Source organism: Eutrigla gurnardus (assembly GCF_963514095.1).
Source record: "Eutrigla gurnardus genome assembly, chromosome: 8".
NCBI classification, from domain to species: Eukaryota; Metazoa; Chordata; class Actinopteri; order Perciformes; family Triglidae; genus Eutrigla; species Eutrigla gurnardus.
The window spans coordinates 21339859-21364885 of NC_139922.1; the positions used below are offsets into that span (position 1 = coordinate 21339859).

A 25027-nucleotide genomic window follows, 5' to 3' on the forward strand; every position below is an offset into this window, starting at 1 on the left:
TAGGGTCCAATGACTCGGCCCTTTGTCTGCACGAAACCTAATAAAGACCTTTATTGACAAAGTGCTGCAAGATTCACAAATTTGCATTTCTACCGGTATGGATAGTTTTGTAGTCTTTTTTTTTATGAGTGTGAAGGCCACATGAAGAACTGATTGCAGGTCAAAGGTAATGCTGCACTCAAGAATCTATTCATCTATAGAGGAAATATTCTCATAAAAAGAAGGAACGTTGGAAAATATGAATTCAGCCTTGGTGGTACCTTGCAGAGAAGGGGGTCAGATCCTTGGCCCGAGCATCTGTGTGGAGCTCGCATTGTTCACTCTAGTCTCACGATATTGATCTCAGCAACAATGGGATGAAAGATCTCAATGCGCCTTATGACTCAGCAGATTGGTTGTGCAGAAAGCAACCTTCTGCTTTTTTCTTGGCAGAAAGTGCCTTAAAGACAAGAACACTGAAACTGTTGAGTGGCTGAAATAATAAAGTACACAAAAAATTATCTTCAACACTCTAGTTTGATCAATCAAGTATGCCGGGAAGAGCGTCGTTCAACTCCTCCCCGGGTGAGAATCTACTGGAGGCTTCACGATAACATCCGGTGTTACACTCAGCTGCTCCTTAATGGAACGGTGGCGACTACGCTGTGTCCATCTAGCAGGTTTACACGTAAAAGGGTCATAATTATGTATGTAACTGATGCTATATGCTATAATGCTATAATAAACTGACTCCTCGCAGTTTACTTCTTGTGTTGAATTTTGGAAAGGCAAAAAAAGAGAAGAACCCTCAATGTCTTATTGTAGCCCCAACTGGTGCCCATAACTAAGCTATGATTGGACAATCACTGATTGGGGGAGGGGTTATGCGAATGTATTCACTGTATTTAGCGAGCTATATGTGGGCTCGCTAACCGCTTCATGAACCCAAACTAAACGATTTTGCTGACATTAACTTTCAATAAACGGATAAAAATACCATCTTAATACGAAGGAAGGCACTCCTCCTCCTCCAGTCTTCATCACATCCAGTCCAACTCCACAGCCCATCATCCAAACTTATTCTTTCTGCTTTCAGATATATATATATAAAAAAAATACATACTGCCAGCATATTTGCAGGAAGTTTTTAATGGAACATTTCCAGATCCTGACTAAAGCTTTTGATTTTTCCTTCCCCAGCAAACAGTGCAGATGTACAATATTTCTGTACAGTTCTAATGAGCATCATTACTCCTGCATTGATGCGGTGCCAAATGAGCTCATTGAATTAAAAAAAAAAGGCACAGTTATTTAAAGCAAGAGAAAAAAATCTGCTTGAGACTCACATCACAGCAATTAAGCATATTTCCAAAGCCTATTAGCAATTAAATGGATGGTGCTGGGGTGATAAGGTGCAGATTAAAGCAGCTCTTGAAATTTAAGGGGGGAAATGCAGTGCATTGGTATATTTTGCATGAAGTGGCCGGGTCACAAAGAGCTCATATCAGAGGACAGGCTGCTCAGCCTGAACAGATGGTAAATGCTTCACCACAATCAAGCGACGAGACCATTTCTGAACAACTTACTAACATCTTCCCCACAAGATGTAGCTGTGAGGATAGTGAGCCATCCTGAATTTAACCATGCCGTTTCCATACGTCAAACTCCTGCCAAGATGTTCTCTCCTCGCCCGCATACTTCTCTTCTCACAACACATCACATCTTTATATTTCCTCCCAATCCCCGCTTCTTTTGACTACCTATAGGGGGATCAGAAGGGGCCCTTTGCTGAGGAATATAATTTCTTGAGTCAGTGCTAAGACTGTATCCTATGAGAAGCACAGTGTTGAGGAGTAACGCTGTAGTTCAGCGAGCAAGGAATCTCGCCAACACCAAACATGATAAGCTCTGCCTGTCCCGTTCCTGACAGAATGCTGGAATTGTGCGATTGCTGCGGAAGCTAAAAATCTCTCAGGTGAAAAAACACACTGCAGGGCAGCTTCACTGCAGCTCCCACTTATTTGGCAGATATGGGACCAGACACGTCACGCCTGCACCGCCATACATGACCGCAGCGAAATTAAAAACACAGATAGAGAGAAGGAGAGAGAAAATCATATTTTTAATGCATTGAATGTCTTTGCAGACAAACAAAATGTTTCTTTAAAAGTAATCTTCAATTACTGAGCTACTAAGCTCCGTCCTACTTTATTAGTCAACAGCTGAACTGGATTTTATGCCACGTATTTAACTTCAAACGAAGTGTTCTTTCTTCAGCTCTTTTGAATAGACGTTGAGGGGCTATTGTGATAATAGGCTTCGAGCCAGCAGGTACAGTCGGCCCTATCAGCAGGAGGACGGGTCTAATAATGCTTCTATTTTAATACATGTGCTATCACCTTATAATGTATTCTGAATAACACAGTGTACTTACTTTGTAAAATTACACATACATGCAGCACTAAAAACTGAAGGGCAAATTGAAGCTGTAAAGGAATAATTTCCCCTGTTCGGCGGCGTCTCAGAACCTTGAAGTAATCTAAAAATGAGACATTGTTAACACCTTCCAAACACCTTTGCGCGACACGTTTTCAGCTTGCTAGATCGTGCCTCATGACGTCAAAGAAGTGCCATAAAAAAACAAAACAGGTTCACACTTGTGTTTCTGCCAAGAGCAAGAGAAAAGCAAGGTGTAAGAGAGGAGAAAAGTTCTGCCTGCCAGCATCGAGGCACACGGGGTGAGCAAAGGAATGGTCAGGTGTATCTTAGCCCACTGTTACCACCTGGTGTTAAATCAACAAGTCGGTTGGCTGCCGCCAGTCCAAACATGCCACAGACCCTGTCAAGGTCCGCGTCTCTAGGGGCATCCCGATGGGACGCGTGCATGAAGCGTGTCGGCCTCCTAACATGGATGCCATTCGGTGCTCACAGTTCATGAGGGCAGAGGGTTTTTTTTCACAAGCGATTCTAACAAGACAAGCGACGCAGAAACGCTGCATGGACACGTCGCAGCGCGATGACCTGGGACGCCCGAGAGCCGTCCGTTCAAGAGGCCGACATGCAACATGCACACGGTCCATTAGCGCGCACACGAGATATCCCTCCTCCGCCTTTTCTTTTCTTTCTTCGAAAGGGAATCGAGTTAACAAGGCTGCTTTTGACTGCCGTGTTTGCCGCATCACAAGTCACTAGCTACAAAGGCAAGCCCGCGCCGAAGCACGACTCGGACATAAAAACAATAAAATGACACAAGAGGACATGTTTAACATTCGTTCACCCCGTTGAGGCTTTACCCAGAGGATCCTTGTGTTGGGTTACATTGTCGTTAGGAGGCGTAGGTCACGGGTACGGATCGAACAGCTGTGCTCCTCACACAGACGGCAGTGACAAGCAGGGAGCGCGGTAGCAGCAGGATCAGTGCGTCGCTCCGGCTGACCACATCAAAGGCCTCCGCTGGGTGAAGCGAGGCAGAGAGGAAGGGACGGTATCACTTCCACAGCGGTGTGTCTGCAGAAAATATTGGCAAAGCGTTGGCGGGTAAAATTTACTTTGATGTGGCATTGCGGGATGTAAAGTAAACCGCCAAAACATAACATTTTTCAATTTCAGATTGCTAAAAAAGCACACATGGATGTAAGAAATGAATGTTGTTCCAAGACACTGCGGGTTTCAAAGTGTTTTTCAGTGTCGGATTCAGTTTATCGAGCCATCCACGTGTCCCTCAAACTCAGTCAGGATGCTAAAAAGGTGACAGTGTTTGTCAAAATTCCCAGAGCAACGCTGACGTGCTGTGACAAACAGTGTTTGGAAAGGATGAGCAGCATGTCATTCAAGTGTCAGTCATCAGATGAAGGCACAGCACTTATTTATCATGGAAATGTTTTCTATTGCAATTACATTGTTTTGTTGAAAGAATACAGAAAAAGACATGTTATAACATAGGAGGCTGTGAAATGTGGCTAACTGTACATTTTCTAAATGTTCAGATGATTCCAAAAACGACACAAACAGTATTTTGTCGTTTTACTTTCAGCGTTTTTACTGTAGAAACGATACGATTTCTCGGATTAAGACGTCTTTAAAAGGCAGGAGTGGCTTAAGGACATGTAGTCTGCTCTAATGCTGAGCTGGACATGCACTTTAAAAGATGTTCACTCACTGACTCACGCATTCAAACCATTCTGGTTTGAAGCAGCTGCGACTCTACTGCCTGAACCCTGGAGAATCAGGACAAAAAAGAAATAAAAAAATCCATCAGCATGGAAAGAATGTCAATAATTTGAAGTTAAACCATGAAACACGTTATTGAATGACATCAAATCTGGTCGGTTTAGACAAGCCGTGCAGCACAGGAGCCATAGAAAGATGACCGAAGCTATGATAGAAACGTGACAAGTATTATCATTCATCAATGTACAAAACATATATTTTCCTCAAAGCCACCAGACTCCAGTCAGACAACGACTCATTTTACCGATCATCCAAATACAAAGTGAACCTCATCGAAACAGTCCTTGTTCGTCTTTCCTGTACGTCGATTGTGTCACACCAGGAGAAAACTAAAATTGGAACAACTCGGGAACTGAGGCTATCGCCTATTTTTAGAGGGTTTTCCCGTGTTTTTAAAAACTACATGTACTCTTGGTGGAAAACGGTCTCCTGGTAGAAGCGGCTTCTCAAAGGCTTCAATAGGGAAACTCTCAGAAATGCACGATAGCCGTTTTCTCATCTCATGGATGTATATCTTTAAACACATTTATCAAAAGAATATTAATTGAGAAGTACCTCAATCTTCAATAAGCTCCACTTCCTTCTCTTCCATCCTATTAAGAAACCCCTCAACATTTAACCTAAGCGAGGTCTGACTGTTGCAACACAACAGTTATGTTATATTCATGCTTTTCTAGCCTCTCTCATTAAACAATAAAGGCTTTGTGGTTTCTGACAAGAACACTGGGTATTAATGCAGCTCTGAAAGGCAGATCTTGTGCTTTTATGTTTTTCAACACCAAAATAAGCCTCACATTATGTCAGAGACGAGTGTGAATCTGAGAGCATATTACTGGTGCTACTGTGTGGAAAGTATACCTTAGCCGAGTATCGGCACCATTTCAAGCGACAGCGTTGCAGGGGTTCAAATCAGAACCGAGGAGCACATGTTAAGTTTCATATTATAATCATGCATTTGAATGTGAAACTGCAAAGAACCCTTTCCTGCTGAACATGTAATGCATTTATGCAAAGTATGTTACTCATACATTTTTCACAGCGTGTGACCTCATCCATCTCTCTCTCCCGCAGATCCCTCAGGTGAGCTACGCCTCCACAGCTCCGGAGCTGAGTGACAACACCCGCTACGACTTCTTCTCGCGGGTGGTGCCGCCCGACACCTACCAGGCCCAGGCCATGGTGGATATCGTCAAAGCCATGCGCTGGAACTACGTCTCCACCGTCGCCTCGGAGGGGAACTACGGAGAGAGTGGCGTCGATGCGTTTATTCAAAAGTCCCGAGAGGACGGTGAGTCTTTTGCTCGAACGTTCCTCGTGTGAATCTCATCTTTAATCAACATGCAGTATGCAAAACGCAGCATGTACACAAACTGATTCTATTAAGAGATCCAATGATTTACTTAATTGTGCTCGATGCGTTTGTTAATTAGAGAGAAGCCGGGTTTGTTCGTTGCTGCTCACGCGTTAGAATGCAACCATTACTTAGATTTGAAGATGTGAAGCAGAAGCTTATAGGGCTACACAGTTAATGCTATATTAATCCTGATCACCATTTTGGCTTCCCAAGTAAATTATGATTATATTAACCATATTGACATTTAAAATGTAAAATTCCCTGCAGCGTATCAAATCAAGTGCATGCTAAACCAACAGCCAGCCACCAGCAGGGCAGTAGTATAGTACATTATTTTGATGCAAAGCTTTGTTAACTGTGGGAATGGAGCACAATGTGAAAGTACTCACAGTAAAACGTCCATAAATCAATACATCATCATTATCCGTAATCTTGATCTCAATATTGATCAACAATAATTGGGATTATCATTTTGGCCATAACTGTGCAGCCCCTGTAGCTCATCTAATTAGCTATGTTTTGTGTGCAATACTATTAAGAAATAATGCTACAACATTGTGGAAGCGAGATAGAAAAGAAACGGACAGCTGTCTATGCTGCAGTAGTTCTATTAAATCCCTTTAGAAGTCAGTCAAACTGCAACAATAATGCTATGAATATAGGAACTCTTATAGGCTCAGGGTTTTAGCTGACGCTAGTTCATACAATAATCATGTAGTAAAATAATCTGTGTACCAGACGCTGACACAAGTCCCGAAGCTTCTGTCGCACTACGACGAAAGTAACGTAAATGTTTCCTGCAACTGTTTCTCATTTTAAAAGTTTGGGCTATGTTGAAGTCTGAATTCTTTCCCCGAAAAGTGCCCGTCTTCGGGGAAACTCTTGCATCTGCTATACTGAGCATACAGTAGACGTGATGCTAACGCAATCTGATTTTCAAATATTGACAAGCGGCGACAGTGTGAAAGCGAGGCTGCAGAGCGAGGCCCCGGGGGCAACACGAGTCCAAGCCATTGTACAGTGTTGGGAATACAGTCTGTTTGGCACAGGGAGCTGCCGGCACACGCTCAGTCTGACCCCATGACCCTCTCCGGAGCAGAATGTAATCACTACCGACATGTCCAGTACTCTCTGTGCCACCGCGTTCCTTTCTTTGCTGCCAGCTCCAAGCTGCTGCCCATCACCAGTCGTCCTGGAGAAGCACCAGCAGCAGATTACTCCTGCTGAGGGAGAGAGCCCTCCAGTCTGTCCAGCTCAGCTGCGTATTTGCCTTAACAGCCCGTGCAAAAGGGGACTCAAAACCCGACATGACAGTTCCACTATGATTTGAGCTTATTTTTCTCAGAAAAGAAACTACATTGTAATATTTTAAACCATATAATTCCCAAATTCCTATAAAAAAAAAAAGGGCAGACATGAAGACAAGAGGAGAAAAGACCTCTACAGAAATGCGGATGTTTAAATTGTTGGGTGGAAAGAGATTCTCGAACACATCCCCTTCAAACTGGCCTGTAACTCTTTTTAAAGACTTAATATCCAAAGTCTGTTTGACAAAATGCTGGTTTCATTGAGAGTGTGATCCCCGCTTCTTCTGGTAATCTGTTTAAACCTTTGCTTTATGGGAATAAAATGCAGTTTTATATGTTGTTGATGTAGGCGTAAGGTGCAAATAGAATATCCAATAATTGAGTAACAGTTGGTGGCAGCGGCTGATGAAAACCACAAGTAAACAATCCAGATTCCAAAACACCAAAATGAGATTTTAATGGCACAGGAGAGGTATTTTAAAACATTATCACGCCTCAAAGGCTGTAAGTATACAACATGTGAACAAATCTGTATTATTTCCACAGTGAGAACTCAGGAGAGAAAACCTGCTACGCAGTGACGTTTCTAGATCGGTTTTCTTAAGCTCAAAGGAAGTCACTCAAAGCAAAAGGTGTAGAATCCCTGAAGGGGCCTCCAATCCACTCAGCACAGCCTTTCATTAAATCAAGCCCTAACAGAGTCATGAATGCTTAAAGACCTGCAAACTTCTGCTCATTCCACCTGTTCCAGTTCTGCTTCAGAGATCTGATACTTTCTGAGGGGTTTTATTGCCCTCTGTGATGTCATTTCACAGTCTAACGTGCCTCCTGAGGTCACGCCTCAATTAGAAACGTTTTGTGAGCCTCCAACATGCTTGTTGCATCACGTCGCTGAGGTACATGGATTTTAAACACGTGGTTTGGGTACTAATCTGTGTGGGGAACATCAGCGTTGCTAATTAAAAACAAGATTTTTCACCAAATGCAGCTACTGTGTACAGTAAATGTAGGCGTTTCAGATTAAATGTGGAAAACAAACTAATAACATCTGTGCATGTGCATCCACTAGAACTGCTTTGATTAAAATATTATTCATTATTTATTTAAATACTTACTCTAATCATTATCAGTAGTGGTATAAGCAGTATAATTTATAGCATATATTATATTAAGTTTCCACATGAAAGCCAAAAAAACAAACGGAAATGTGATGACTTTGTATGTTCATCTCCTTTTATTATATTTGAACTTCTTGATCTTACAAGTTGAATTTAACAGTAAAAAAAGGAGGCTGAGTCAGACTCAAGAAATAATTATGTGCTGATGGTAAAGGCAGAAATCTATTAGTCGCATGTCAAATACAGTCGTACGGCTCTGGGCCATGTTTGACTGAAGCCTCAGCTTCAGTTTGTAAATGACAAAAGTGTTATCCCTGCCTGGTTAGATGAACGTTTCCTAAATGTCACAGAGATTAAAGCAAAGCCAAGACGATGATCAACCACGGGAAGGGGAGGCTTCTGGTGTTTAATGTCTCAGCGCAGAGGGCGAGCTGATAGTCGGAAGCCCTGTTTACACGGGATGTATAACTTATCACATGACCTCTGTGTTTCTGCGAGACATGGTAGGGTATTTGCAGTGGAACTTCAAAGCCCTATTTGCACGTGACGAGTATTACCCTGGGCCCTCACATGATTTAGAAAAAAAAAATGTTAATCACACAGGCAAAATCATCGTTTGTAGACTAAAACATTACAATTGTTGACTTGGATTCACAAAATATGTCAAGTCTCCCTGCAAATAGCTCCTTTAAATCTGACAAAGTGAGTGATTGCTGCCAAACATCTACATGAGTCTGTTTTCTACGTGCTGAAATCTGCTTTGATGCCCACGTCGTCTCTTTCCATTCAGGCGTTGATTGATTATACGACAGTGGCGCTGAGGAGGGGCGGGGAGCTCTGTCAAAACCAAAGCCACAGGTATTTGGCTGCTAAATGGATTCTGCAGTTGTCTGCTCACATAATAAAACAGCCGGATCAGAACTGGCCAAATGTTCTATCTCATTAACCAGCCAAAGGCCATACAGAGCAGCAGTCTCGCCCACCTAATGTCACAGTGGCCCCGTTTTCACTGGGTGGAAAATTGATTTCAGCTTTGGATGGCAGATTTAGGTTCGTTAAAGCACGATTAGAATTATGTAGATTGGGCTTTATTTAATAACATTTCATTTATTGCGTTCGTTTAAAAACAAATCGTCACATAATCTAATTAAACAAATTATTACTATAACTGGAAATTATCTCAATAATTTGTTTCTCGGGGTCATTTTTGCCAAGATGCTAGCCATAAAAATTAAAAAACACAGAGTGCCGTGTTGACCCACGGACCATATGCTTGTGAGGTCCTAACGTCAACACACTGCAGCTGGTGTTTCTGTGGGAGGATTGGATTATATTTCCACCACAGCAAACTCATAAATTTATTTTACAGCTTTTTTTTTTTATTAAAGTTTGGCGTGTTCTTCACAGCCCTGTGCGGTTTAATGTTTCTATTTGAGACTAACTGAAGGATAAATGTAAAAGACAGAAACATCTTTTTTGTCTCACTAGGAAATAGAATAAAATAATGAGACGCTCCACAGAGTCCAACTCATAGGATTGTTTTCAATCACACATTTTTGGTCAAATAAACATTTTAAAAAGTATATATGTGTGGGCTGGGTTGAGGCGTTAGATGTTAGGTGAAGTGAGGTCCTGCCGGCAGGAGAATCTGATATCATTTGATCGCAGCTCACAGGGCTTTCAAGTGGAAAGAGAATTAAACTGGAAACTCACAGCATTTGATCAGACCGGCTGGACCTGTGGACCGGTACCGCCGAGCGGAAACAGTTTGACACCGGGGCAGTCGATATCTCAGAGGAGTTTGCAAATAACCTTTAGAGTTCTGTGTGAGCAAGCATGAACTCCAGCTGAAATAGGTGAGAACAACAATTAAGGAACTCGAGGGGGGACCGGCATGTTTCTGCTTAGATGACCTCATCTTGAGTGCGTTCGGTCTAGAACAGGTTTAAGACCAGTTGAAATGACAGATTTGCCCCCTCTAAATAGAGAATACTTGTAGTATCCTCTGTTGTCAGTAAAAACGTGACAGCATTTTCACAAATATGTTCTTCAGGTCACAAATTGGATTGTGTAACAATTTAATTTCTTTAACTTTACCATAACTTTCTTTCTGAATGCTTCCTTTGACTTCAAGATTTGTCTCGGATAAGAAATAATCTTATTTTCTATGATTAACAAATCATGACTCCTGTGGATATTTTGTCAGCAGGAAGTGCAGTGTTTGCTACTATAGAAGATGCTGTGATCTGCAAAGAGGAGAAGAAGAAAGCTTCATTTTGATTTTGTGTTTTACTAAGTTAAAGGAGTTTCTCATGTTGTATAACAATTTTTGTCAAAGCCTCCAGATTTTTTCATCCGTGAAGCAAAAAAAAAACAACAGTTGACCTCGTACTGAGAATCCCACCATAATATGATACAATACACAGTAAAAATAAGCTTAAGTTGTAATTTAGTTGATAGAGTAGGTCATAATGCGGCAGATTGTACAGCTATACCGACAATGCCGGCATTGCTATTCCTACCACTGTTACCAAATCTATACCAAATGAATTGTGTAATGTAATATACATTTCATAATGTCAATATGAGATTAAAACATCCAACTGGTTATATTTTTAACAAAGTACTGAAGATTATTTGTACGGTCTCCAAAAGGAGGCCCATGCAGAAAAAAGTGTGGCCACACCAAAACAAGGCACGAACTAGAAAGGTGCACTCAGGAGAGTCGTCTGCCATGACCACCGCTGTATTGTACGAATGAAAACACCTCACACATCACTCCCCCATGTAGCAACTAAAACTCACTTCTCTCAAACTCAAAAGCAATCGGCTTGAAGTCGGCATTTCATACAATCTGGTCAAAAAATCAAATTCAACTCGCCAGCGGTGGGGATCGACCCAGCAGTGTTCATACTGCCAGTTCAGTTACCAGAGAGCCAAACACACCGTCCAAAACAATAAAAGTGAGCAAACTGTTTCCCCCCCATCGTGTCTCTGGCCACATATAAGCAGCTGGGGGCAGCTGTGATATTGTTAGTGGCTGCTAAAATGTAGCCATTGAGGAGTCAGCAGGCAGGCAAAGGCAATATAAAAGGCAATAAAAGGCGTTTTGAGAAAGCGCAAGTCACCGCAACCACAGCAGGTCCATGAGGATGCAGCCATAACTGGCTCCCCAAAATATGATGCATGCGGAATGAGAGATTAGCCGTGGACAGACGGACAGGTGCACACTCACTCACGGATCACATGATCCTCTTGGTGGAGGGAATTACAAGTTACCTAGTCAGAGGAAGAGCGCTTTTGCCGATTGGCTGGTTTATTGCCGATGGAAGAGGAAAAGGCATATCCAGTAAAAAGATGTCTCAGCAGTGAAGACGAGGGAAGAGATGCATGAATGTTTAATGTCAGACAATGCAAGCTTCACATTCAGAACCTGTTAGTCTCCAAAGTGCCTCAGCACCTTCAGAGGGGCAGTTATTCAGATGATAAATTGTCATTTTTGGTGGAACGGTAACCAAAATGCTCCACCTTTGATACACAGAGCTGTTTTCAAAAAAGCCGGGTTTTCATTTGGGTCATCCCCATTGTGCATCAGCTCTCAAACTGCCCGTCGGGATTAAGGCTGGAGAGTCATTACGGAAGATGATGGCGAGGAAAGAGGGATAAAACGTGTTTTCGGTGTGATGTCTCGCTGTTGTCACCCTTGAAATGGAAGACCGTCCTCGAGTCTCTGCTCTCTCAGTAGATTTCTTTCAGCTTGTGCTTCTCTCTGAAAGGCTGCTGTGCCTCCAGTGTCCTTATTAGAGAGCGTACGCTGCTCTGCAGTAATGGAGGCTGACGCTCTCTGTCATTTTTTCCCCACCTCACCTTGTAAAAAGTAGTGGGTTTTTTTCTCTACAGTGGATTTTGCAGACATTGAAGAATGTATCTTACATCCAACACAATTATGAATAATATCTTGTTTTGTTTGTCAAATCTGTACACTGACACGTGCTGCTGGATAGATCATTTAAAATGATAAACAATCAGATATCCCCCCCCCCCCTTTTTGACATGACGGTTGAAGCAAAGGAGGGCAAAGCTAGCACACATCATCACAAGGATGACAGGGAGATTATGCAAATGATAGAGCTGAGGGTTGCGTACTGTACCCTCTGTCATGAGGGAAATGTCAACAGCGGTGACTGGAACGCTCAATCACCTGAAACGCCTCGCCAAAAACATTGTCTGAAGAAGAGGTTTCAATTATATTTTTAAATGTTTTGTATTACAAACGAGATATTAAGTATTATGAAAATGGGCCTTATGAGCGTATTATATTGTAGCTATTAAAACATTACAATGATGAATACAAAGAACTGCAGTGCTTGTAATTAATTGGTTTCATGTTAAAAGCAAGCAGCAGCCTCCGGAACTAAGAAATGAAGTGCCAAAAACTGTAAAAATGCCCAATTTTACAGCAGAATTATGCGTGTTTCCAGCCTGGTACAGACTAAAGCTAATATTCCCAACAACATTATGGGAGGCAAATTTATATTGAGGCTTAATTGAGAGCGTGGCCACTTTGAGTGTAGATGGTCATGAACGTTGCCAAATGCTTTGAGCTTCACAACGGCTCTTCGGAAACCTACGTTTAAAAACCCTAAACATATAATATTCAGAGGAGCGTGTATCAGAATTTCTCGTTATTCATGCATCACGCCTCCGGTGTGTCAAGGCCTTAACCTGCAATTATGAAAGAAATGACCAGAACACTTCAACAGAATTTCCTGCCTGACGTCCTTCCTTGTTAAAATTCCACTTTGTGTGCGAGAAAGGACGTAAGGGAAGGGAAAAGGAGAGGACAGAGTGCAGGAGTTCATGTTCCCTTGGCTCAAGATGTCAAACGCAGGAAAATCCCTGTCAGTGCTCAGACAGCTGCTCGTCCTACTTCGGGCCTCATTGAGTCCTGATGAACGCCGCTTTGGGCCTCTGAGGGTTAAAAGCGAGGCGGTGAGACGAGAGGTGAATTTACTTTGACTGTGCAGCCACCTGTATCGTTGCTATTTCAGTCATTACCCAGCGCACGGTTCACCTGCGGCCTACTGCATGGTAATGTCACCACGTAGAGCTGTAAACAATGAACAGTGTTTACGGCCACGGAGCAGTTCAACATCTACATGTTAGCATAACGCAAAGCTAGAAAAGGAAAAAACTTCAGACGTCATAATGAAGACAGCAGCATGTTTTCAAGACATTGAAGGATAAAAAAACAGTAACATTTCAGCAAATTTCCTGTTTCCACTACGGTTACATTGTTCATTGCTCTGACCATTTTAGTACTTTTTTCCATGTCCCACTGCTCATTACCTTGTTTGATTAATGCAGCATTTTGTGAATGGTTTCATGTCTTTAAAACTGTCACGGCTTCATTCCAAAGGATTGCTTTATGTTCCTCGCAAAACACCTGGAACATGGTTCCTCAGACAGTTTGGAAAATCAATGAGAGAGAGAGACAGAGAGAGATTGTCGAGACTCTGCACACAGATCTCTCATTTGCATAAGGTGCTTTATCTCAATCATGTCACAGATACTTGCCAACACCAACACTTTCCACTCAGGACACAAAACTCAAATCTGTGGGGTTCGGTTGGTCGAGCTTAACGTCTCTCAGTTGCTCTCTTTCTGATCATTGCATGCAGTAAATATTCAGCTGACAGTTTACACAGTTGTATCCGTCACGTTTGTTTAGGAGAAGATATATTCAGAGAAATGTGCAAAGAAGATATTTTGTGTTTAAATTGGGATTCACTGAAGGAACTCCAGCTGTTCCTATACATATTTACCCTTGTCCACCTTAAAGCCAGGAGCTTTTAGACCACTAGTTTGCCAAACAAACAGAAAAGGTAGCTTCATCGACGGTCCGTTCATTAATGCATCTTGCAGAAGTGCTGTGCCCAGTGAGGCCGGTCTGGCCTCTGCAGGAGGCTGTCCTGCGGCCTGCCAGAGGCAATATTAAAAGGTGAAGACACTTTATCACAAAATAGATGGACCTTCAAGTAGTCGGATCCTGCTGCTGCTTAGGGGGGGACCTGTGAACCTTGGTGCAGTCTGATGGCGCAGCACATTTTTGTAAAGAAGCAAGAATGAGCAGCATCTTTATTTGAAACATGTACTTGAGAAACATTTCTGGGAATTCTATGTTGACCAGAAACTTATCCTGTAATAGTGTGACTCTGCACTGGTGTTCTCACTTAGAGCTCATCAGAGGGAGAAGCATCCAGGTTGGCTGTTTACCAATTAATTTAAGGACATACTTGACTACTGGATACAGAGCTGTGGAATGGGACCACAACTAATGATGGTTTTAATCAGTGATCAATCTTCTGATTATTTTCTTTAGCCAATTAAACCAATGAAAGAGAATAGTGAAACATGCCCATTAAAATTTCACACGGTCATGTTTTCTTATTGCTTGGATATCCAGTTTACTATTAAACATGACAGAGAAAAGCTTTGCGTCGTCACACTAAAACGATCAAATCTCTCAAATAAACTACAGATTGTTGCAGCTCTGCTCTGGAGCCCTTTTATGTGATATCATTTAATAGAATTTTAATACATAATAATAATAATAGGCCAAAGTCACATAAAGCCTGGTGAACAGTAAGTAAGCATATTCACAAAAACAAAACAAAAAAACACCACTGGCCATTTATATACTGTTGCAGCTATTCGTCCGTGACCACACAGAATTTGCTGCTGGCTGTATCAGCAGGTTACAATGAAGAATGCTGGCAAAGCCGAGAAGCTATTTATCACATCTGAGGCACCGATAAAGACACTATTGCGATGTGCCAGGGGAAGAAGAAAAGAAAAAAGAAGAAGGGAGATTTAAATCCGGGACGTCATCCGCTATTTCACTCATCTGTTGTCAGAAATGCACGGCAGCTACTGAAGGTAACATTTCAACTGACAGAGCCTGACAGTCTGACATCAAATCAGTCGCGGGGAAGTTTTCAGCAGCTCTTTGACAATGTGAGAATGTGCACCTCGAGGCCTCTGCAGCCTGCTCTTCACCCGCGCCCACGCCTGATTAGACAGCAGCACCATCAATGTTTGCTTTGCCTCGTGCAAAGAAGCGCAATACTTTTACTCTCTGCTCTTCAGGCTATAAGGTAAACAACATTTTCAACTCAAGAGTTTTGCCATGTAGATTCTCCTTGGGAAGAGGAGAGGCCCATGGCTGTCAGGTGAGTCATTTTAGGGGAGTGCAGAAAAGCTCATGTCACAGTGCTCGGAGGCGTGTCTTTGATTTAGAAGTCATTTGCACTGAGGAAGGAAATGTCAGTCAGTCATTTTGAAATCTAATTTATAGTTGCCCTGGAAGCTCTCGCTGTGTACGTTTACGACAAACCATGGAATCTCTGTCTGTCTGTCTGTCTGTCTGGCTGTCTGTCTAGAACCTCTCATCCGAACTACTCCACACTCTGTGGGTGTAGAGCCGGGCACCCATTGTACTAAAACTTTACCTGCAGCAAAGTACTTCTACTCATTAATCCCTTGCTCTTCATAATAACTGTGGCGGATATGTCAAAACAAGCAACTAAAATGGAATAATTTGGAAATAAATACCTCGTAAAGTGTATTTCACCATGTTGCAGCCGTAGTGTGCGACTTCCTCTGTGTTTTGTCCTCCATGTGGAAGTTCCCCTCTCTAAGACTTGATACTACCTTATAACACTAATAATGTTACAGCCGGCAAATACCTCCGCTAATTAAAACATGCTTTACATAAAAAAACCAAGGTTATGTCAAAGCAAGTGAATAATACACCTACTTGTTTTCCTATTTGTTGGCTCCACTAAGTATTTTACAGATGTTCATGATTAACCCCAAACAAATCCTTTCTCTAAAGAGAAGAGCAGAGTGCAAGAAAGGCATTACCAGCAAACGTACTTATATTTACTTTACGTCCGTTCAAGCGGAAGCTTTCAATTCTAAGAAGATGCTGAAAGAGAGAGTCTAATGAATAGTTATGTATTATATTTCATTTGTGAGCAAATCTGAATATGCAACATAGACCGTAACATTGCTGTGTAAATATAGTACTACGATGTTTTCCTCTGAAGGAGAAGTACACAATAAGCAGTCGGCTATACAGCAAAGTTGCTTATCTTGTGCTTTGGGGGACTATTTTTATGGCATTTTGAGGTACAACGAGTTAGATCCAATCATGTTAATATCTAAATAAAATATAGAGAAATCTATAGCCGGCCTTTGTAGTTGGGCCCCTAGGCCGTTGCCTACTGTTGCCACAGGCTGATGTTTCTCCCCATGAGCTTAGATTGTAGTGCTACGTTTGGACTGTGAGTAGCTGCGACTTGGGTGTGTGACGCAACTATGCCACTGTGTGTTGCTCAGGACCCAAGGAAGCACAACACGAGCAGTTAAAAAAAAGCTGCAAGCAGCAACACAATAGGCCAGGCATTCGGCCCGTTCTGAACAGGCATGTTGTCAACGAACTAGCTTTACAAATCCCAAATCTGGGAAACTGAATAAACAAGATGCTCTCCAGCATAACTCTTTTATTGTCGATAATGACATGCTGTTACCTTCGTCTCCTGAAGAATATTAAAAACTCTTCTTTTTCTTTTTTTTAAATGTCCATATATGACGCGTTTATCCTCAGGTCAAACTGACATGTTTGTACAAAAATGTAGAGTGCACAAGTTTGCAGCTAATGGAAAACGGGATGGATTCCTCCAGCTCCTACTGACGCACTCACATCCCTTGTGCTCACCACGCTGAGCTGAAATAATAGTTTCTCATGTAATATAATGTGATGGTTGGAAATAAATGGTGCTCCTCCTTCCGAGCAGAAGCAATTTTCAGAATGTGTTTTAGAAGAAGAAACCATCCTTTAATTTGAAGTCCCGAAGAGACGATGATTTATCTGCATTAAAACGTCAAATCTCTCCTGAAATGTGATGTTAGGTAATATAACAAGCACAGTGAAAACATGATGTATACGAATATTATATGATATCTATTCAGATGGTGGCAAGTGAATGCATTTTCAAATTTAAAGTAGTGCAGATCATTTATAGACAACAGAGTTGATCATATTGAATGTTGACATGTTGACTGTGTAGCTTCAAATTTTTTAAATTTCAAACCTCACTCAAAATGATGATGTGCTTTCAGTTCAGTATATACATTTCAAGCATACACAAATCGAAGGGAACTGTGTGGGATGAATAATATGCACCAAATCCCCTGTTGTGTCACTGCTGCCCTTTAGCCCTCTATGAGCTTCCCCTGCACTGTGGGGATAAGTAGAGCGCGGGGTCCATTCCCCTCCAGGACTTAACAGCGTGCTGCTGATATGGGAGCAGAGTTGCTGACAGATGTAATACCAGGACCGGTTGCCATTTGGCTTAAGAAAATAGCCATGCCAACAAATACTTTCAGTTGATCCATCAACTTTGGAGGCCGGAGTGTACTACATCTCCACTGTGTTCTCTCATGTACTTTTCACGGATTGGCAGCGGAGTCATTGATACAAGCTTGAATGGATCATTTTTTATTTATTTTTTTCCAAAGAAACAAGATTAAAACAGTTCATAACGTTCAATTGTACAAGCTAGTCCAGAGTGCAGCACCAGTTGGGGCACTAAAGTTGCTCCATTGCTCCCTTTCCTTTACTATAATAAAGGCAAGTCGTCAATCTCACATTAATTGCCTCAGCTCTTGGTGCGCGGATTTTCTTTTTTTTTTTTAAGTGCTACTGACAAGAATGCTAAAAAATCTACATATAGTGGGTTTAACTTTAACTTGAAAGGTGCTCATGGGAAAAATAATGAGCTCACTAATGTTGTTAGGGAAACAGTCAGCTGGAGCAGTGTGATCTACACATTTCAGGCTTAACATTAAAATCTGGAATGTTTGATGGTTTGTTAGTACCTCATAAGCTCCACTTTTTCAGTATCTCTTTGAGAAAATTACCCTACATCTCACTTGTTTCATTACTTCACTAAACATTGTAAACTTTAATTAAAATCAGCATCAGTCTTTTTGAGCTACGTCAACTTCTAACCACCTTCCTATTAAGGGAGTTAGCTTTTCCTCTACATTTAAATGTATTTTAAATAACCACTTATATAATAATTCGTAGCTTAAACCTACAGGTTTTTCAGTTGATTACTCATGAATATTAAGTAGATCCAACTAGTCTTTTTCAAACAACAAGCTTTATGTACTTTATTACTATAACTATGAACACACATTTCAAAGCCGACACCGTAACGTAGCTCCAACTCGATTGTCTTCAGTGTTTCATCATGTTTTTCTTTATGTAGAAGCTTTTAAGAAAGAATTTTGAACTGCAGTTGTTATTTTAATGCACAATATTTAAAAAAAATACAAACTTACAATAGAGTATCCATCCATCCATCCATTTTCTTCCGCTTATCCGACCGGGTCACGGGGGCAGCTGCCTGAGCAGGGACGCCCAGACTTCCCTCTCCCCGGACACTTCCCCCAGCTTCTCCGGGGAGGACCCCAAGGCGTTCCCAGGCCAGCCGGGTGACATAGTCACTCCAGCGTGTCCTGGGTCTTCCTCGGGGTCTCCTCCCGGTGGGGCATGCCTGGAACACCTCCCGAGGGAGGCGTCCAGGGGGCATCCGATACAGATGCCCGAGCCACCTCAACTGGCTCCTCTCGAATTTCCCCAAAACGTATACATTGGCTATATTGATTGGGAATAAAGTAATCAAACTTGAGTATGCCATCACAGCAAAATTATAGGCTTCAGTCCCATCTGAAAAAACGTCATTCTCTGTATCTCTTTTAAAGACAATTTCAAATGTTATCTTGTTCCTTTTTCAGTTTTATCAGTTCAGAGAATATCTGAATTAAATCTGCTATGACAGAAGTGGAATCTTAAGTAAACACCGTTCTTGAGACTTCATTAACCTTGCGCAGGCTTTCAGGCCATCAAGTTCAAGGAACAGCTTCTGAAACTCTTCACAAGTTCTTTTAAGTTCCTTGCAGCAGCTCGTATTCAGAGCATATCAACAAGGTGGAGCACCTTGGGAAATCCTTTCCCCGACCACAATGGTTGTCGTCTTGATGTCATCTTCCGGGGTGGACCTGTCATCGATGGTGGCAATTTGCATCACCTGCCAATGGAGGCCTGCCTTAAACTCTTCCTTGTCCTTGTAGAGCAAATAAAGAGAAAGGTCAGCAATGCAAAGATGATTAATTTAATGACTGCTGCTTTTTACTCTGTGACTGTGAATACAGCTGATCCACCGTCCATTGGCGGCTAATTTAACGTAATCCATTAATTCATTTTGATTACTAAAAGGTAGTCAATGGTCACACGAATAAGCAACATATCTAATCATGGTTTTCCTCCCTGTGGCACAAATGGAAAGCCGGCTCTAGCTGAACAGACTTGTCAAAGCAACTTTATCATTCTTCTGCACTGTTATGACAAACTAAAGGGTAGGATAGACACATCACACTGCTGGATACGACAAGCGTACAACTGTATTAGCAGGTAACCTCTGCACACAAGCCCACTATTGGTCAATTCACAGTTGAGAATATGCCCAAATTCATTGCTTTGGTTGATTTTATTTGTAAATGAAATGATACCCACCTTGAAAATGTCCACTGTATCGTATATGTCCAGCTGACACAGGCTTAACCGTCCAAATTTGTCCTGGTATGATAAGTAGACTTCCTGAACTCAAGGTGGAATTGCATTTAGTTATCAGGCCAATTTCATTAAGTTATTAGAATGACATTAGCTTTTAAATCAAATAATGAAAAAATTGTGGGTTTAAACTACGCACAATGTTATTTTGACAGGATTATTAACTCACCAAAATGATGTTTGCAACCATTCAAGTATTTGTCATATGATGATTGATGACCCCACAGATGTAAATTATTGTGGAACATGCTTTGGTTTTAGGTATTTTTGGTGGCCCGCTTAGTTGACATCAATGTTGACATCAATGTCACAGCGACCACAGTTTTCTTTAATTCAATCTAATTTCACACATCGCCATGCAGATCTCTCGTTCTTAGTAGCTTCGGAGCGTCTCCCCAGGAGTATATTTGAAACCCATTACAAGTGACTACTGTATACAGCAAGCAAGAAAATTGCTCCCTTTCACTTTGTTTCATCTTCTGCTTCTTTGACAGCCAAACATTCAGCAGCACCACTTTCTTTCAATCAAACAGCAAAGCTAGGTCACAAAGGAAGTATATTAAAGAAATAAAGAAGCTCAAAATACTATGAAGGGTCTGATTTTTTCTACAATGATTCCATTATTTCTTTACGTGTTAAAGAAATTTCACTGATAGATAAAACATAAAGGACAAATACATTCAGCCTATAATATAAATCACCAGGTTGCTATTTTCAAACTATATCGCAGGGAGACATTTGGTGTTAGAACATTGCCATGGTTATTATATTCAGAATTATTATTTGTGTTTTATTAGGAAATTGGGAAGCATCGGTATAGCTCAACATAAGGAAAAATAAAAAGGTCATCAGACTGTGGAGCATTTGTGAAATTATTCACTAAGTTTACTTAAAATTTGATTTAATCCCCTCGTTGAAGTGTAATGAATGACAATCTGCAGCATGAATTCTGTTGTTTTAGGCAAAATTGAATCCTTAGTCACAATTACTTCAATTTTCTTGAGCCACACTAGTGGTTTGGCTCTAACATGACTCAATCATTATTCATATTTTAAAGTGATATTTTGTGAAGAGGCATAACAACTCTTTCAGTATTATACAGAACAATTCGGAGAAAGTTTATTCTCAAAATCACAGAATAGATTAAAGAGGCTCAATAAAAACTGCTATTGCATTTTCTTGTATAATACAGAACTTTCTGTTTTGCTGGTCTCTCAGTCCAATCGGCTGCAGTTACTTATTTACATTAGCGGAGCTCAGTGACTCTCACACTTAACCACAGTTCAGCCTTTCTTCCCAGCAGTACATTGTGGTGAACCCAGGGGTCGTCAGGCGACCCAGCCCAGAGCTGCTCTCAGTTATTTACCTGTGGACTCAGCAGCTTCCTGATAAGGTCTCCAGGCCACGCAGAAAAATGCACCCAGACACACAACATGTTTTCCAATTCCTTTAAATGAAACATACACGCACATCCAGTACAACACACTATGGGAAGACCTCTTTGATCACACGCTGAGGGTTGTAAATGTGGAAAATGACACACATGCTCGGTATAACGGGGCATTATAATGATGACATTGGTGGAATTGGGGCAATTCGTCTTCTTCGCTCTAATATGAAAGGTGGTTCAAATAAATTGTAATATTGACGAAATTTTGATGCAAATATTTCACACTTTATATGCACATCATGTCCATTTTTTCCCATTTTGCGAGCAGCAGCAGGTCAGCCACGGTTCTAAATTCATCCCAGCCTTCACTCAGAATACTGCAGAGAAGGATGAAATTCGGTAGTTTGGGCTATCTTTGTGGCTCAGCTGTCTATAATAATTATAATGGCATATTATACTGTAATTGATCCCCTGAGGAAACGTTCATTTCTTTTTTTTTATCCCTTCAGCCCTGCGCAGTGAGGTAAGAGCACAGAGTCAGCGACTGAACAGCGCCTCAGGAACTGTGGGGGATTTAATGTCTTGCTCCAGGACGCTTTAGCGGTGTGGTTGCCTGAACACAGGAAACAAAACCTGGGGCTTTTCTGTTCAGGGTCCGCTTCCCTAATGATTTCTGCCCCCTCTTTCACACTCTCTCCCCCCAGTATTTCACTCCCACTCACACCTGCAGCTGTGACAACACAATGTGTAGGTAATGTGCCAATCAAACACAGCACCGCAGTTCATCCACAGGGAACATTTTTTTGCAACCAGGGTTTGGGTCGGGGTCTTACCAATGTTCTCTCCTTCTCAGGGGCCTGAGCGTGTTCCAGCATGCATTGGATCAAACGCAGAGAAACAGGAGAGGTTGCCAGTTTATCACAGTGCTCATTTGCATAAATCATTTGGTACACGGCTTACTAAATCAGGATCAGGATATCATTTATCGCTCTATTTATTTCTATCCACATCATCTTGTTTTGGTTCACTTCCTTTCATTACTTTGACCCCGTCAGAGTATTTGCGTCATGTGAACCGCTGTGATCACAGCACGGAGGCTAAGCGTTGCTGTTCCATACGTTAGCCTGCTGGTCAGCAGCCAGACAGTATACAGGACCATCGATGAATAGATGGAACCGCACCGTCATTCAGAGCAGATGGGAATTCAAAGCTCTGTGTGTCTGTTGTCTAACAAATCATTTGCTGCCGAAATAGGTAGCAGCTTCGATGTTGATGTTTTCGTTTAGTGTTAATGAAATTGACAATTTTTCAAGCCTGCACAAATTGAAATGTATTGACGATCAGTACTGTAGAAGCAACATTAGGTTCGTTTTCTGCGTTCTCCAGCTGCAAATCAACCATGCTTGTGTAGGTATTTCCACCGAGGGCATCCCAATAAACAGGCTATTTATATACCTGCACCATCCCCTCAATGCCCACCTGGGTGTATTTTGTGTGCTTGTGCACTACTTTTTTGCAGCAATCGGCCACAGTGCTGGGAGTGTTTAATGTTTATGGCAGCAGTGTCTCTCCCACGGGTGTTAAGTGAGAATGAATATTAGTGTTCTGAGCTATTAGGGGAGCAGAGACTGAGGATGACAATGGGAGACACGAGAGAGGAGGCTCGCAGTCTCCTAAGCAACGGATATTTTTAGAGGTGTTTTTTTAGATGCTCAGATGTTGGGAGTGGTATATAACGCGTTCTGGGAGAGAAACGCGCTGCTGCACTGCATCAGTAGATCTGACATGTATGTGCACATAATTTGTTGGGGTGTTGACATGCTGCAACAGGTCTCTATCGCTAGTTACAAGTCTTCACACACAGCTTGGTGTTCATTTAGCAAACGATGGTTCCATTCAGTGTATGCTTTAGGGCGTGGTTACCTTGTGATTGATAAGTCACTACCATGACGATGCTATAGGAGTTGTCCTCCTTGTGACTTCTGGTGGCAAAAATGCCAAGAGGGCAGCGGCCAAAAACACAAGATGGCGACCACCAAAATGCCGAACTCAAGGTTAAAAAGCATTAGTTCACACACAAATAGGTGAAGTCAGAGTGACCATGACTTCTTATAAACAGTCTATAATTTTGCATAAGCCACTGTATATTTAATTGTATACAATATACACTGTATACAAAAAAAATTACCTCAATGTTATGCTGATAAATATTATTTATCAGCATAACATTGAGGTAATTTTTTTTGATTTATAACTAATTATTCAACGGACACAAAACACACAATGCATGAGGTGAATTTTGTTTTTACGGGGCTGCTACACATTCAGAATTAATTGCTTTATAATTGTCTTTGTGTTCTTGTGTTTGCAAAGTAACATTAGTTGGGAAGCGGTGGTCTGGCTCAGTTTGAGGATGAGAAGCAGTGTGCAGACAAGAGGAGGGGGGTCTCCCTAATTACATCCTGTCTGATCGCAAAATGGTATCCAGCAAAGTGTTTTATTGAAAATCTCATACCTCTTAAGAGGCTTGTTTCATTAGCCAAAATGAATATGAAATATGTAATGAGTGAGCCCTATAATTACCAAGACCAATTAAAAAATGCTTAGGTTGTATGAAAATGTCCTTTCGGAGCAGCTTGGTGTAGCTGAATCAATGCATGAAGGATATTTCGGCATGCAAACACTGTGGAAAAAAACACATCATCATTAGGTTTGCATGTATCTGTGTGTGGAATGAGAGCAATGAGTGTGACATAGTGAAACTTGCTGGGGGGGGAGGGGGGCTACATATCTTGTTTAGTAGCTGCTCTCTGTCACCCAGTTTGAATTGGAGTCCTCGAGTCAAGAGACTGTGTCTTTGACCAGAGGAACAGATGCGGTCCATCTGTACGGATGAATGGGCAGTGTTAGCAATAACACAAATTGCCGTGTCTCCCCCTACAACTAACAGAGTGACAACACTGGGTCCACCAGCGTGCCTCAACTCCCACCGGCTGGGTTAAAATCCCCCCCCCATGCTCCCTCTGGTACTCTCCCCAGAGCTCAAGCAACGCTGACGGTGATGTGAGAGGAGAAAGAAAGGAAGGGATGAGTGGTCTGCATCCACACAGCAGATGTTCGGGGAACGCTGGAACTCAAGTAGCAGTGAGGAAAGACATAGAATCTAATGATTGATAGAACCTCCGAGAGCAGAAAGCTGCCGCTGCTAAATTTCCCATGTGCCTCTCTGGGTGGTGTAAGTGTAATGACACAGAAAGGTAGACAGACAAACCTCTGCTTCAGTTTAGTCGGAACCTGAACAATCAAGATTGTTGAAAGTACACACAAACATGTTGAAGTGCAAAATGGTTTGCTTTCATATTTTCATGTATTTAGTTTAATGTGTTGTTCAGTAAAACACCTGCAGCCATGAATGGAGTTAACACGCAATTTGTATATATAAAAAAATGTGCGTTTTCAAACACTGATCAAAAAGAAGATGAGCAATTTCACCGAATGCGAGCCCTACTGTACGTATGGCTGTGGAAATTTATAACCCATCATTAATTTGGCAAATATAGCTTTGACGGTACTTCAATCCCCACCAATTCATTGTGTCATAAGACATAGATTTGACCGTGCAGAATGATCTCTTATCTCTAATATTCATATCAAAATATACTTTACGAAGCACTTCACATTAAGGATTAAATGATAAAATCATGCATATACGCTATCCAATGTAAATTGAAAGAGGGATGAAATTGGTGAGCCCGCAAAAAAGTAAATGCAGTTTTGATTTCTTATCATTTTTTCACATTTCCAACTCATCATTTCACCGACAGGCTACAAAAAACATGTACGATTGGTCTGACCCATGGGTGAGGATGGAAATGGCAAATGCATGGATATCTGACTCAAGTTTAATTACATTAATAATATGTCTCAAACTTCCAAATTCCTGAC

At 41.6% G+C, this 25027-nt stretch overlaps 1 protein-coding gene across 2 annotated transcripts in view; it reads left to right on the forward strand.

Moving 5' to 3' along the window:
• Positions 1–25027, forward strand: part of LOC311017363 (metabotropic glutamate receptor 4-like) — a 111057-nt gene that overhangs the window by 48427 nt on the left and 37603 nt on the right. For both annotated transcript variants that reach the window (XM_084015636.1, XM_084015635.1), the window contains exon 2: positions 5281–5497. In XM_084015636.1, the coding sequence (XP_083871762.1) occupies positions 5281–5497 (217 nt within the window). The remainder of the gene's footprint in view (positions 1–5280; positions 5498–25027) is intronic.